General features: G+C 59.9%; 2 protein-coding genes across 2 annotated transcripts; both read right to left on the reverse strand.

Annotated features, from left to right (window-relative positions):
* Positions 1-1,151: 1,151 nt before the first annotated feature.
* FAM89B (family with sequence similarity 89 member B) lies at positions 1,152-3,377 on the reverse strand. The gene is made up of 2 exons (XM_045854916.1): positions 2,385-3,377; positions 1,152-1,975 (listed from the first exon to the last, which is right to left on the reverse strand). Exons 1-2 carry the CDS (start codon positions 2,682-2,684, stop codon positions 1,697-1,699), a joined length of 579 nt encoding a protein of 192 aa, XP_045710872.1. The 5' UTR covers positions 2,685-3,377; the 3' UTR covers positions 1,152-1,696.
* Positions 3,378-3,509: 132 nt separating this feature from the next.
* Positions 3,510-5,670, reverse strand: ZNRD2 (zinc ribbon domain containing 2). Its single transcript, XM_045854911.1, has 4 exons — positions 4,977-5,670; positions 4,495-4,646; positions 4,295-4,379; positions 3,510-3,893 (listed from the first exon to the last, which is right to left on the reverse strand). Exons 1-4 carry the CDS (start codon positions 5,416-5,418, stop codon positions 3,550-3,552), a joined length of 1,023 nt encoding a protein of 340 aa, XP_045710867.1. The 5' UTR covers positions 5,419-5,670; the 3' UTR covers positions 3,510-3,549.
* Positions 5,671-13,812: the final 8,142 nt, after the last annotated feature.

The following is a 13,812-nucleotide window of genomic DNA, read 5'->3' on the forward strand; positions in this document are numbered from 1 at the left end:
TCATTTAGTGGAATCCGTTATCTCGGGGGCAGTGTTGTGTGTGTGTTTCCCTCCCCTGGAAAGTATGCCTGGGGCATTAGCAGTTCTGTTTACACCTAGATTACAGGCTGCCCCGCCTGCTAATGAATTGCAGGGGTCAGGCCCAGAGAGCACCAGAGCTCTGCCAGGTTTGCGGAGGGACCGAAGCCTGGTGCTTGATAAACAGTCGGTTTAAGCAGGGTGTCTCCTCTGCCAGGAACACTGGCTGAATGGTCGGCAGGAGGCAAGTCACTGCGTGGCAGGGCATGGGCCCGAGCCACCCGAAAACCTAAGTGTGCAACTTCGAGGCCGTCTCCTCCTGGTCTCAGAAGTTTGCGGGGTGTTTCTGTGTGGGCGTTGAGGAATGAGCACCAGCTGTCCGCAAAGGGGCAGCTTTCCTCCTCAGGGCCGGACATCTGGGTTTGGCTCCCAGTCTCAGCAGTGAGGTCCTCCGTTTTCTCTGTAAGAGACTTTCCTCTCAAGCTCCCGAGTGCGGTGGGGCAGGGCCAGGCAGTCCGTTGGAGACTGAGGCGTGGGGGAGGTTGGGGTCGCCGCCCCTGTCTTATGCACCAAAGCCTGGGGCCCTGCCCCCACCTCTCCTCCAGGGCTTGCCTGGCCTCTGGGAGGTCTGGCGGACCGCCGACCTCACACCCTTCTGCCTCCGCAGCGCCTCCCTCCCACCCATGGGGCACTCACTGGCTCCCGGGCCCTTCCCGGAGGCGCCTTCCCCTCTCCCGCTGAGGGGCCCCTAGGCCTGCAGGCTCGGGCCCACCCATTTCCTGTGCGGCCCCAACTCCTCCCCGACTGGAAAGTTTCTCTCCTCAAGTTGGGCGGCTCCTTCTCCTTCCTTTCCCGCTGGCCAGGAAGGGCCAGAGCGAGTGAAGTGGGGAAGGAGGTTGGGCTCCGGCCTCCGGCCAGAGAGGGGAAGTGACTCGCCTACAGCCACACAACCGCGGCACCGAGTCGGGCCAGCTGGGATTGCTCCGCAACCCGGCCAGGGGAAAAGGGGGATTCACCACCCGCCACCGCCAAGCCTTTTTTGGCAGAGCCTTGGCGCCACCTGCCGGCGAGGCGCGGGACCGCACTTGCCAAAAACACCGTGTTCCCGCCCCAGAGCCAAGCAGTCAGAACACTGGCACGCTGAGGGTGTTTATTTATATATGCGCCCAAGAGTCTGGCTCCTGAACTTAAATATCCAGCGCGGAGCCTTGGCCCTCTCGGCTGTGGGTGGGTGCAAAAATGGGTCCTGGAGCCCTTGTCTAGGGGAATGGAAGCAGAATGCCCCTGAGCCAGCGGCTGCCAAGAGCAGCAAGAGGTGAAAAGGGCATGGCAGCCAGGCACTCATCCCAATCCCAGAGCCGCCAAGGGGAACGCAAGATGCTTCGGGCCCCACCGCCAGCTTACAGGTTAGCCACGGTGGGGGGCACACGTGGAAAAACTGGAGGTCCAGTGCCAAGGGCAAAGGCTGTAGCCCAGGTGCCTGCCCTAGTGCCAGCAAACCCGAGACAGGAGAGGGGGTTGGCAGCTGTGCCTCTAAGCGCCGCCCAGGCCTCGCCCTCCTGCGGGCGAGACGGTACAGGGAGAAGCAGGCACTCTGCTCTGTGCACCTGCTCAGGGCTGAGCTTCTGAGCCTTTCGCATGGGTACGTGGTACGTGCCCCCCACCCACCCCTAGTTCTTCAGAGGTTGATATGGAAGGCGTCTTGCAGCCACTGGTCGCGGGCATTGTGCGTCTGGGGCACAGTGAGGGGTGGTGGGTCCGGGGGCAGGCTGGCATCGGGAGGGTCATCGTCGTCAGACAGGCCAGCGTCGGGAGGGTAGGAGCTGTCCGAGTGCAGCGAGGACGACAGGTCCTGGCACAGGCTCAGGTCTTGGCACAGGTGCTTGTAGTCCTGGATTGACTCATACAGGCCCCACAGCTGGCACAGCAGGGACATGTCCAGCTGCCGCAACCCCACCTGCAACAGACTCAGAGTGGGCTGGGGTTGGGGACCAGGCCACCCTCGGCTCGGACCACAGCCCTAGCCAATCTTTCCACTTTCTAAGTTTTGGGGGACACAGATGCCACCTGCATGCGGTGAATCTTTAGGCAAGTCACTGGCCCTCAGCTGTTGAAAGGAGGTAACGCTCATCTAGCAGGGTGAAGTAAGACGATTAAAGCACTTAAAAATACATGGTAACTATTGCCGTAAACGGTAGATGTAATTACTGTCACCATATCCTCTCAACTGTCCGCCGGGCTTCTACCTGTCCCGAGACCCAGGCGTTCCTGGTTCTGTGCCTCTGCGCTCCGCCCCACCTCGGGACTCCCCTGTTCGGCAGCAGCACCCACCACCTAACCCCTTGGCCCGGGTCCCAGCTACTCACCATCTCCTTGCGCAGCGCAGCTAACGCCGAGTCGAGGTTGACAGGGCGACGCGGCCCGAGGGGACCGGCTGCAGGTCCGGCATTAGCGGCGCCTGTGGCGCCACGGGTCCCTTCAGGAACGCGGGCCGCACGGCTCAGCTCATCGTGGATGCGGTTGCGTTGGCTGTAGACGCGCTCCAGCTCCCGCCACGAGCCCCCACTCGCATTAAGGAGACCGCTGAGGCCGCGCGGTAGCGGCGGGAGTCCGGTCAGGGCGCAGCCCGCGCCGCCTGGCGCTTCGGCCGGGGGCAGCCCATTCATGACCCGGCCGGCGCGGACGACGTCGGAGCCTTTCTCTCCAATGCTTTGCCTGGGTTGCCGCCCGCAGGCCCCGCACTCCCAGGGTCCCACCGACCGAGCCCAGCTGCGGCCCGCAGGCCGGGCTTTGTTCCTTCCTCGCCGCCTCCGACTCCGCCCCTGGCCCAACCCCTCCGCATGGGCGGGGCCTCTCTTAAAAGGGCCACGGCCATGGGCTCAAGTCGCTCGGGATCGTGGAAAGCTGAGTAAAGGGATTGGACACAGGAGACAGAAAGAGGAGAGGGAAGACACCACAAGCGGCGGGCACGGTTCCTTCACAGCTCTTTATGCTCCCCCCCCCCAACACTGTGTTTCATTATTCTGTCCAGCTGCAACTCCCAAGGTAAAGGACCTAAAGTCGGGGATGAGGATACTTGGTTCCTACTGTGCAACCTGACGACGCCCCGTCAGTGCCTGAGTCCCTGGGCTGGGCAGGAGGTGGGAAAGGCTGGTGGTCCCAGGATGCTTCGGGGAAGAAGCAACCAAGCGGCCTGGATTCCAATCTCACTCAAGGGTGGGGAACGAGCCCTGGATGGCTCAGGGGGCTACAGAGGTGCCGCAGAGGCCCATCCCTCTCGTTCCTGCCTTCGAGGGGCAACTATCACATAGTCCTCTCCCTCCCCGTCATCCTCCGAGTGGGGAAACTGAGCGGAACAAGCCCAACTCCCGTCTCGGAGCGTCAAGATCAGGGTGAGACCACAAGCAGGCAATAGGCGAGTGGAGCTGGGCTGGCATGCACACTCGGAACCATGAAAAGAACAAACAACACAAGAGGAACGGCTGTTTTTCTAGAGGGTTTTTCTGGGGGGGGGTTGGCGGGGAGGGGCTCTTAGTGCTGCAGCTGCTGCAGGCTGTGCAGGGCCTCGGCACAAGCCCGGATGAGGCTGCAGAGCTGGATGCTAGTCTCCAGGGAGGCGCTAGGGCCCAGTTCGGCGGAGGCCCAGGTCAGCTTCTGCAGGACGGCCTCCTGCGTGCTGGCCACGACATCTGCGTTTGGAGGCGCAGCAGGAGGGGCCGACCCCTGGGCTGCCTTCAGCCCCGCTGCAGCTCCCTCACAGTGCTCTGGACGGGGTACTGGGGGCTGAGGGGTGGGCCGAGAGCCTGCGGGGAGCTCCAAGGAAGAGGCGAGTTGGTGCTCCCGAGCTTGGGAGAGGGCGGCCTGGGCATTCAGAGCTAAAAGAGGAGAAATCGGGGGGAATGGTCAGGACGCCTGAGCCCTCCCTCAGCCCTGGGCCACCTCTCCTTCCTCTCTACTGCTCTGCTCTTTCTGTGCTCCACATGTTTTCCCTGTCACTCTACAAGGCAACTCATTCAGTTTCTTCTTTGTAGCAGATTTATTTCTGCCCTCCATTCATCTCTTCCAACAGGACTCTGCCTGATTGAGCTGGGGATCTCCCTAGTGCCGGGCACACAGGAGGCACTCACTGCTCTTGCTGAATGCATGCTCCTCTATAGAGCTAAAAGGAGAAAGCACCTTACCTCCGACCCACTCAAGGAAGCCACTGTCACCTCCCAGGCCTACTGTCCCCAAGGCGGTCACCACGTCTCTCCACCAAATACACGCAGCCCCTCACCCGGATTATCTTTATCCACGTCTGAGTCGAGCTCCTGACAGGCCACGCAGTACACCTGCCGCTGCTTGTTTTGGAGGAGGATCGTCTAGGGCCAGAGAGCACAAGGGGCAGGGGTGAGACGCTGGGCAAAGAGGTCCAGAAAGAGTCTGGGGAAGCGCCGAGCAGCCTGGTATGTGGCCCCACCCCGAGTGTGTCCTCACCCCACAGTCCGTGCACGTCTCGCCCAGCATGCGGTAGCCACGCAGCAGGTAGTCGCCCATGAGCGCGGAGATGCGATCCTGTCGCTCGCGTCGCGCTTGCAGAACCTTCGTTTCCGCTTCGGTCGGAGGCTCCCAGGGGAAATCGTCGACTTCTGGGGAAAGAAAGGCACAAGGGATTTGGGTTTCTTTTCAAGAGGTTTTATTTATTTATTTCCGGAGAGAGGGGAAGGGAAGGAGAGGGAGAGATACATCGATGTGAGAGAGAAGCATCAGTTGGCTGTCTCTCGCAGGTCCCCAACCAGGGACCTGGCCCGCAACCCAGGCATGTGCCCTGACTGGGAATGGAACCAGCAACCTTTCTGTTCACAGGCCGGCGCCCAACCCACTGAGCCACGCCAGCCAGGGCTGGACCTGGGTCTCGTGTGGAAGCAGGCTACCTCCCGCACCCCGCGACCGCAGAACCCCGCAGCTCAGATCCTCACCAGCGCCATTCAGAGCCATGTTGCCGTTGTCGCCGCTAGGCTCAACGGAAGTGACGTACAGACAGAGCGCCTTTCTCCGGCTCCTCCCCCTCCACGTTGGGCAAAGAACGAGGGCGGAAATGACGCAAGAGCGCCCCTCGGAAGTCCCTGCGCCCGCAGTGGGGCGTGTCTGCTGCAGACTTGGACCTGCGCAGTTCGCGCCGCCCAGCGGGAACTCAGCAGAGGAAAACTTGGGATCAGCGAGAGTGGGGCTCGGGAGCCTCTTCTCCGCGGTAACTCCTCTCAGGTCACGGGACCGGGAAGTGGCTGCGCAGTCGCCCTTTCTGTCCGCCGCGGACGGAGGGAACCTCTTGGCTCGAGGAGTCCCCGCTGGCCTCCGCCTATCCTGGGCTTTCCCTTTCCGCGCCGGCCGGTCCATTGACAGGCGGGGCACTGGCGTCATCACAATAACACCCTTGCTAATAACAAACGGCCTCTTGATCGCGCAAGGAGCCTTTTCAGGCCTCAGTACTTCTCACTTCAACCTGCAAGGCAGGTCAGGCAGAGAACATTCTCGCTTTCTATACCTTTCAGCCTATTTGTATGTTTGGTGTCCCGGTCTCTCCAGCTCCTACCTATCCTAAGGCCTGGGACCGATACAAAGACAGCTCCCAACTTTTCTGAAGTACAGCCCGTTTTTCAGGTAGCAGCCACCGCGGAGTAATGCTTGCTGGAGAGTGGGTGGTAATGAAGGGCGTCTTACACAAGCCGGTGGCTGTTATGGTCTCCTTGGGTGAGATGCTATTAAAATTACTAATGCTCCCTAACATTGGTCTTGGTGATTTTTTACCTCTTCTCGTCTTCTTCTTTTTTTTTTAAGATTTTATTTATTTTTAGAGACGGGAAGGGAGGGAGAGAGGAAGAGAAAAACATCAATGCGTAACTGCCTCTTGAGCGCCCCCTACTGGGGACCTGGCCTGGAACCCAGGCGTATGCCCTGAGTGGGAATTCAACCAGTGATCCTTTGGTTCGCAGGCTGGCACTCAGTCCACTGATCTGCACCAGCCAGGGCTCCTCTTCTGTGTTCTTTCCCATACACGTCCTCTCCCTTATTGGAGAAGGTTTGGAGAAGCCAGATGGGGCAGGCTGCGGTCTCCGGATGTGCGTCCTCCCCTGCCCCGAGACTGTCCACTGGGGCTCAGACCCCATCATCTCAACAGCAACCTCCTCCTTTGGTTAGACAGCACGCGCTTCAGCAACAGTACCTGCGGACTGAGCGCCCTCCTCCCAGTCCCGTCTTCCTCCTCCATGGAGAGTCTTCGGACCTGCCATTTTCAGACCCTCGCTGCCTCTTGCTCTCTTGGAGAACCCTGTGCTCCTCTTCACTCTCACCACCTCCCAGCAGGCTCTCGGGCAGCAGCAGAGCTGACGTGGGGCCTGACTCCAGGTCAGTTCTGCCAAGCTGACTGCAGGGCTTCTAGGACTCGAGCCCGTGCGCACAAACCTTCCCGGTCCTTACGGTCTTGGGCTCCCAGCCCCACGCTGGACTCTTCAATCCACCCTTCCTGTCATCCTCGTGGCCAATATCTCTTCAATGGTCTATTCTTCCTGGCACCAACTAAGACCCTTCCACTCACCCTCCCATTTAATCCCTTGCATTTTCTCCTGACGACCTTCTGGAGCAGGAACCACTGCTATCCCCATTTCACAGAGCAGGAAACTGAGTCATTCTTTCAAAATCTAAATCAGATCATGTCACTCTTTTGCTTAAAAGCCTCTGGCGTCTTCCCATCTCATTTAGATGAACACCCGAAGTCCTCGCTGTGGTCTCCAGGGCCCTACCGATCTGGCCCTTGGCGCCCTCGTCTTCTCCCGCTCTCCCTACATTCTTCCCCTCCCACTCCTCAAGGGGACTGCTTTCCTCCGCTCAGGGCCCCTGCCTGCGTCAGGCTCCACAAGAGATTGGACAGGGCACAGGCTTGGAGTCAGGTGGGCTCAGGTTTGATCCTGGATCTGCTGCTCACAGGCTGCGTCACCTGGAGTCCTTTACCTCGCCTCTCTGGTCTTGAGTCCTCATCTGCAGACCGGGACCAGTGACGCCTGCGGAGCAGGGCAGCTCCCGCTGGAAAACAGTGTGGCTGTGGCTGCTGAGTCAAGGAGTCCCAAATGTGGAATAAATAATGTCAGCTGCAACCCCACCGCCCAGCGGAGGGCTTTGCATGGTGGTGTTTTCAATTCACTGTGGAAACCAGTCGGGGCCGATCAAACTATCTAGAGCACTGTGCCAGCACTCGGGGCCCTACCCTGACGGAAGCAACAGGGATCAGGCTGTCACTCAAGCCCACGCTGTCCAGACTGTTTCCACTGCTGCCCGGACCCATCCTTGCTCCGGGTGTGGCCGCATGTCCGCCATCACTGAGTGGGCGCAGAGTACAGGACTCCGTGCCTCTGAGCCCCTCCCAGTCCTTGACAGGGGAGAACACAGGGAAGGTCCCGGAGATGCCGGTGGAAAAGCCACTTTACAGCCGTCGTGGTGGGCAGGCCAGTTGTCTCGGGAGCAGCGGATTTGGGCTCTTTCATCCCGTTCCCTCACCAAAGAATTTAGCACGCCCTCTGAGGCGCCAGCCCAGTACCGGAGGCACTGTTGACGTGGCAGTAGTCAGTCCCATTCCTGAGTGATCGTGCATACAGTGGTGGCATTTTCACAGACAGTTCAATTATACCCCCACTGCCTCATTTGGGGGTCAACTTCAAATGGCAACAAGTGGCTTTTGCCACATAGCTACAGGTCTGAAAATCATAAGTTACATTACTGTATTTTCACACTCACAGGCTCTGAAAAGGGGTCGGCTTTCCTCTCCATTTTTACTGCAATGTGAATTACCGTGACATTTCTGTGAAACAGAAAAAGCCCAGGGGACAGTGATGAAAATAATAATGCTCAACTTTCGGTGTACGTTTTCTTTGGGCTGGGCACTGTACTAAGAGGTTTTCATGAATTTTCTCATTTAATCCTCAGGACAATGCCGTGAGTTAGGGCTCGTCATCACCCCCAATTTGCAGATGAGGGGGGCTGAGGCTGGGACTGGGGAAGGGACTTACCCACGGTCACCCTTGGGGACGTGGCAGGGCTGCGGCTCCGCCCAGGCCGCACGCAGCTGTGGCCTCACTCTCACCAGTGGACTTGCTCTGCTTGAAAGGAGGGGAAGAGCAGCGGGGCTGAAGGCCCTCTCTGGTTTACCAGGAGTGGGGACAGGGTCATTTCATTTTCCAATCCCGTCTCTCAGAGCCCTTCATCACAGTGGATGACACATCAGAGGGACTCGGTGATGGCCACTTTCCGTAAAGTGTCGTTGGAGAGAGATGCTTTAGGGGAGAATTGCCCTCTCCAGGCCCCTAAAACTTCCAACCCTCATCTTTTTTTTAAATCCTCACCCAAGACTATGCTTATTGATTTCAGAGAGAGAGGAAGGGAGAGAAACAGAGGGACAGAGAGAAATATCAATCGGTTGCTCCCCATCTGCACCCTGACCAGGGAATCAAACCCTCAACCTAGGCATGTGCCCTGACCAGGCATTGAACCCGCAACCTTTGGGTGTTCAGAACGACGCTCCCACCAACTGAGCCACTGGGCCAGGGCCAACCCTCATCTTTAGAACTGCTGTGCAGCCCCGACCCATCCACCCGCAGAGCCTAGAAGCTTCCCGAAGACATTCAGAACCCAGAGAGGAGGCACAGAGTCTGACAACAGGCAGCTCCCTTTCCTTCTTTTTTTTTATTTTATTTTATTTATTTATTTTTAGAGAGGGAAGGGAGGGAGAGAGAGAGAGAAACATCAGTGTGCGGTTGCTGGGGGCCGTGTCCTGCAACCCAGGCATGTGCCCTGACTGGGAATTGAACCTGCGATGCTTTGGTTCACAGCCCGAGCTCAATCCACTGAGCTACGCCAGCCAGGGCTAGTCAGCCCCTTCTCACCGGCCACTCTCCTCCCACCAGCCAGGCCGGCCAGGCCAGCGCGGCTCCCAGACCTGATAATAATAAAAAGAATTAGGGTACACTGAGTACTCACTATATGGCCAGCATCTGCTACGGACTTTCTAAATGTCAGCTCATGTGATTCTTCCCTGTTTACAAAGGAGGAAAGGGAGGCATACCGAAGTTGAAGAATTTTCCTGATTCCCACGGCAGGTACGGGACGCAGCCAGGAAGAAGTCCCGCCGGAAAACGACCACGGAGCTGCGTCCAGAAACGTGGCTCCCACTGTGCAGGCCGCTGCCCACCGTCCCGCCGGTCCCCCTAGCTGGGTGTAGGAGCCTGGGTCTGAATCTGAGTCCTGGCTCCGCGGCCAACCAGCTGCACAACCTCAGCCAAGTCCCTGGCCTGCTCAGGGCCTCAGGGGCCCCTCTGCACTCGGAGCCCACCCCTAACGTTTAAGCAGTCTGATCATTCCCTGGGCTCGGGCGCCACGGCTCCTCTCTGTGCCGTCCCAGCAAAGCCCCTCACAGCCCTGGGGGCCCCACCCACCTATGTTCAGGACATCTGTGGGACCCTCTCGTTCCTCCATCCCAGGAGCACCGTGTGCGTTTTGAGCCCAGCAGACCTGAGTTCAGTCCCCGCATCTTATTCCCAGAGGGCCTGAGTCTACCTGTTACACCGTGCAGGGCCTCGGTTTCCCCCTCTGCGGGGTGCCGGCATGATGACATGCCGTGACAGTACAAAGTACCCAGAAAATGCTGGGTGCTCTTGTGGCCTCGATCCATTGGGTCAACAAACTTCAGCAGCCTCTGTGGGTAGCCCGGGGCTAGGTAGGGTCTGGAGTTCGTGCCTTCCTGGGAGGGCGGCGAGAGGGACAAGAGATGAGCGAGCCAACTCAGAAAGAAGGCAGTTTCAGGTTGTGATGAGTGGCAGCAGCAACCAACCAGGTGATGTGACCCAGAGGGCCAGGGCAGCGGTCTTGGAGAGAGAGAGACATGCACAGAAAAGCCCCGCAGGGCAGGGAGCCCCGCAGGGCAGGGAGCCCCGGCCAAGGCAAAGGCCCGAGCTCAGCACCTGGGAGGCGCAGAGGACTGCAGGTGTGGTAAGAAACGAGGAGCCACTGGAGGGTTTTTAAGCAGGCAAGAAGCGTGGTTGGAATTAGGTTTGTTTTTAAGATTTTATTTATTTATTTTTAGAGAGGGAAGGGAGGGAGAAAGAGGGAGAGAGAGAGAGAAACATCAATGTGTGGTTGCTGGGGGACCTGGCCTGCAACCCAGGCATGTGCCCTGACTAGGAATCGAACCTGCGATACTTTGGTTCGCAGCCCACACTCAATCCACTGAGCTACGCCAGCCAGGGCTTAGAATTAGGTTTTTAAAAGCAACTCTGGCACGAGGTGGAGGAGGCCCCGGGGCAGACAGAAACGGGAGTGGGGAGGTTCCTCAGGCAGCGGGAATGGTCTGGAGTGACCGCAGAGGTCACGGTCCCCTGGCACTGTCAGGAGGACTTACGTGCTGGAGACATGGAAACGTGCCAGTGCCAGTAGAGTCCAGGAAGAGAGGTGACTGGGCGTGGGGACTTGGGACATGAGGATAGAAAAGGCGGTCAGGCCAGAGTTCCCACGGGCATGGGTGTCGCAGTCTGCCCTGCAGCAGGTCCACGGTGCGTCCTTGCCCTCCCTGCCCTGGGCCACGAGGCTCACGCGCCCACCCGGGCTGCCCTGCCTGAAGGATTCTCTTTGGGTTCAGCCCCTGGGGGGCTCGACGGGGCAGGAGGAGACTAGGACAGGGTTTATTGCCCTAGCTCCCGCCCCGCGGGCTGCAGGTCTCTGCGGGAGGCCGCAGCTCGCTCCTGTGTCTGCACACCAGGGGCGGGTTAGCGGGGCAGCGGCTCCCTCTCCCAGTCCCTTCAGGGGGGCTCTGCTTCCCTCCGCTGCCCTCCGTGGCCTCCTCAGCCCTTTGCGAGCACTTTCTCCACTCTAGTCCCCTCCACCACCCACTTGGGGGTGCTGTCTCCTGCCAGATCCCCCTGAGCTTAAGGAGTTTCGCAATGACACTAGGTAACAGTTACTGAGCACTCACTATGTGCTGAGCCCTGGGCCGAGGGGCTTGCTTTCGCTGCTCCGAGTCACTGGGTCCCCTGAGCGGCCCCTGAGAAGGGCTGTCCTTTCCCCCGTCCCACGGCCAGCAGCCTCGGACACGGCTGGCCACCCCCCAAGCCCGTGCACACTCACTCCTCTTGGCTCTTCCCACATCACATTCCTGGCTTCCCCCTCTCCGCTCCCTCCAGCTGTCCTTCTAGTCACTGCTGACTCTGCCTCCTGTCCCAAACCTGGGAGCGGTGCCTTCCCTGGGCCGCCTGGCCCTCTTCTCTCCTGAGCCAAGACCGTCCTTGCCCACAGCCTGAAATGCCCCTGTGAGCTGAGGTCCCCAAGGCTGCGTCTCCGGGAGTCTCCACTTGGATGACACCGGCATCTCTAGCTCAGCCAGCCCCAACCAGAGCCACTCACGCCACCTGCCTCCTGGCACCCTTCGCTTGGTGGGTTTCTAGATCCTGCCTCCCAAATACATCTCCATTGCATCCAAACTAGATCAGTGCTCCTGGGATAACACGGCAGTACCCCTCGGGCCCCAACACTGTCCCATAGCAAGGAAAATATAACCCAGATTTCTCACATGGCCTCCCACCTCCCAAAGTCTCTCCCCTCCCCATTCTGTCGCCCCGAGGGCCTTCTCTCAGCTCCTAGAAGAACTGGATCTCTTCCTCATCACTCAACCCTGTGCGTGCCCCGTGCACCCCCTTTGCGAATTGTCTCCACCGGTCCCCTCAATCCCCTGGGCCTCCTGTGGCCTCCCCTCCAGCTTGGCTGGCTGCTCACCCAGTTCATCCCTGCTCCTCCTCCCGCTTAGAAGTCCCTTTGGCAGAGGGGCTCCCTGGACCTCCAGGTCCCACCGCCACTCTTGTTCCCAGCCCCCGGCTCTCCTTCCACAGCGCTGAGCTCTGCTGTGGCCACGCCGTGGGTGAAGTGATGGGTCCCAGGTCTGTCTCCCCCAGGGAAGAAGCTCCAGGAGGGCAGGGATTGGTTCTATTTCTTTCTTTCTCTCTTTTTAAGAGTTTATTCATTTCTTTTTAGAGAGAGGGGGAGGGAGAGAGAAACATCCACGAGAGAGAGGAACGTGTGAGACATAAACATCCACCAGCTGCCTCTCGCGTGCCCCCTACTGGGGACCTGGCCTGAAACCCAGGCGCGTGCGCTGAGCAGGAACCCAACCCATGGGTGACCTTTCACCCTAAGGGCTGACACCCAGCTCACTGAGCCACACCAGTGAGGGCTGGATCGATTTCTTAGCAAGAGCTTGGTGTGTGATAGTTCTCCGCTGGTTGCGTGACTGGGTCCCCATTTCACGGGAGGGAAAGCTGAGGCTTAGGGAGGCTGCACTCCCACCCTGCTCTGTTGCCGGGGCTGTGTTCCGAAGCAAGCCACTTCCTGCTCTAGGCAGAGGAGGGCCGGTTCCGATGAGCACGAGGAAAAAGTGATCATCAAATGCCCCGCCGTGCGCCAGTATCATTTCCTGCCTCGGCAGTGACCTGAGCGGGGAGAGCAGGTGGGGCTGCCCCGCCCACTCGGCCGGATCCCAGCGGCAGAGAAACCCTGGGGACAAGGGATGACCCCTGTCCCACCCCCGCCACTCCAGCCTGGGCTTGAGCAACTCAGGAAGGGGCTCCGCCAAAGGGCTCCGCTCAGTCTCCCCAAACAAATCCACCATCAATGTAAAAGCCACAAGTCCCTGGGACAGGTGTGCCTGAAGGACAAATCCTGAACCCCGCCCCCTCCTTCCGGCAGAGTGTCATGCCGGGGGCCCAGCGGGACAGGGTTTGGTGCCACCCTGAGTTGGCAGTGTCCTGCTGTGGACAGACCCTGGTCACACCCACCCCCTGCTGAGTCCTGAGTCAGAGACTGAATCCTGGGGTGCCCCGGCCAGGCCTTCCCCCTTACACCCACCCTGGGCCCCAGGACACTGACAGCCCCTCTTCCAGCCCAGTGAACACACTGGGCTCCCCTCCAGCCTTGACCAGACTCAAGGCCTCTCCCCGGCCCCTGCCAACCCCTGGCCTGGGGCTCTGCTGTGCCCCTCCCCAGGCCCCTGGGCCCTGAAGCAGCACCCCCCTCCTCCCGGCTGTTAGCCTGGGAAGGGGGCCAGGCCCTGAGCTCAGACCTTGGCGATTCCAGAGTGTCTGAGGCCCAGAGCCAGCCCCGCCAGCCAGGCCAGACGAGGAGGGAGGGAAGGGGGGGTACGGTGGGCACCAGGAAGCCATTTAGAGGGGGAGTTGGTAGGGAAGCTGGGATTCCAGCTGCGTTCTTTCTGCCCCTCTTCGGGACTCCTCACTAAGCCCCCCCGGCAAAGGGTGCCACCCCCCACCCCCCCACCCCCCGCCCCTAGCCAAAGGAGAATGGACCAGGACACCAGGACAATTGGGATGTGACTTTGGGGTGATGGGACCCTCACGTGTGCAAGGGAAGCTGGGAAAAGTCTGAGGCCTGGGTTCCAATCCCACCTGGCCTCTCCTCCTTCCAGTGACCTAGGCAGGACCGCTCCTCCGCTCCCAGCCTCGGTGTCCCGCTTTGATGGGGCGGGCCGAAGTCTAGGCTGGTCTCCCCGCCGCGCCGCGCCGCGCCCCGCCCCGCCCGGAGGAATCCGGTGGCCAGGCCAGCGGGCCCAGGTGAGAGCCTTCTGGCAACGGCCCAGGGCGAGGCGGCGGGTTCCGGTGGGGCGGGCATCTAAAGAGGGGACCGCCCCCAGCCTCCACCCGCCCGCACCCCCTTGTTTCTCCAGGCGGGAGCGGCGACGCTTTAAACAGAAAAAAAAAGAAAGAAAGAAAA

This window comes from Phyllostomus hastatus, unplaced genomic scaffold (genome assembly GCF_019186645.2).
Source record: "Phyllostomus hastatus isolate PE091 unplaced genomic scaffold, TTU_PhHast_1.1 phas_scaffold_11, whole genome shotgun sequence".
NCBI classification, from domain to species: Eukaryota; Metazoa; Chordata; class Mammalia; order Chiroptera; family Phyllostomidae; genus Phyllostomus; species Phyllostomus hastatus.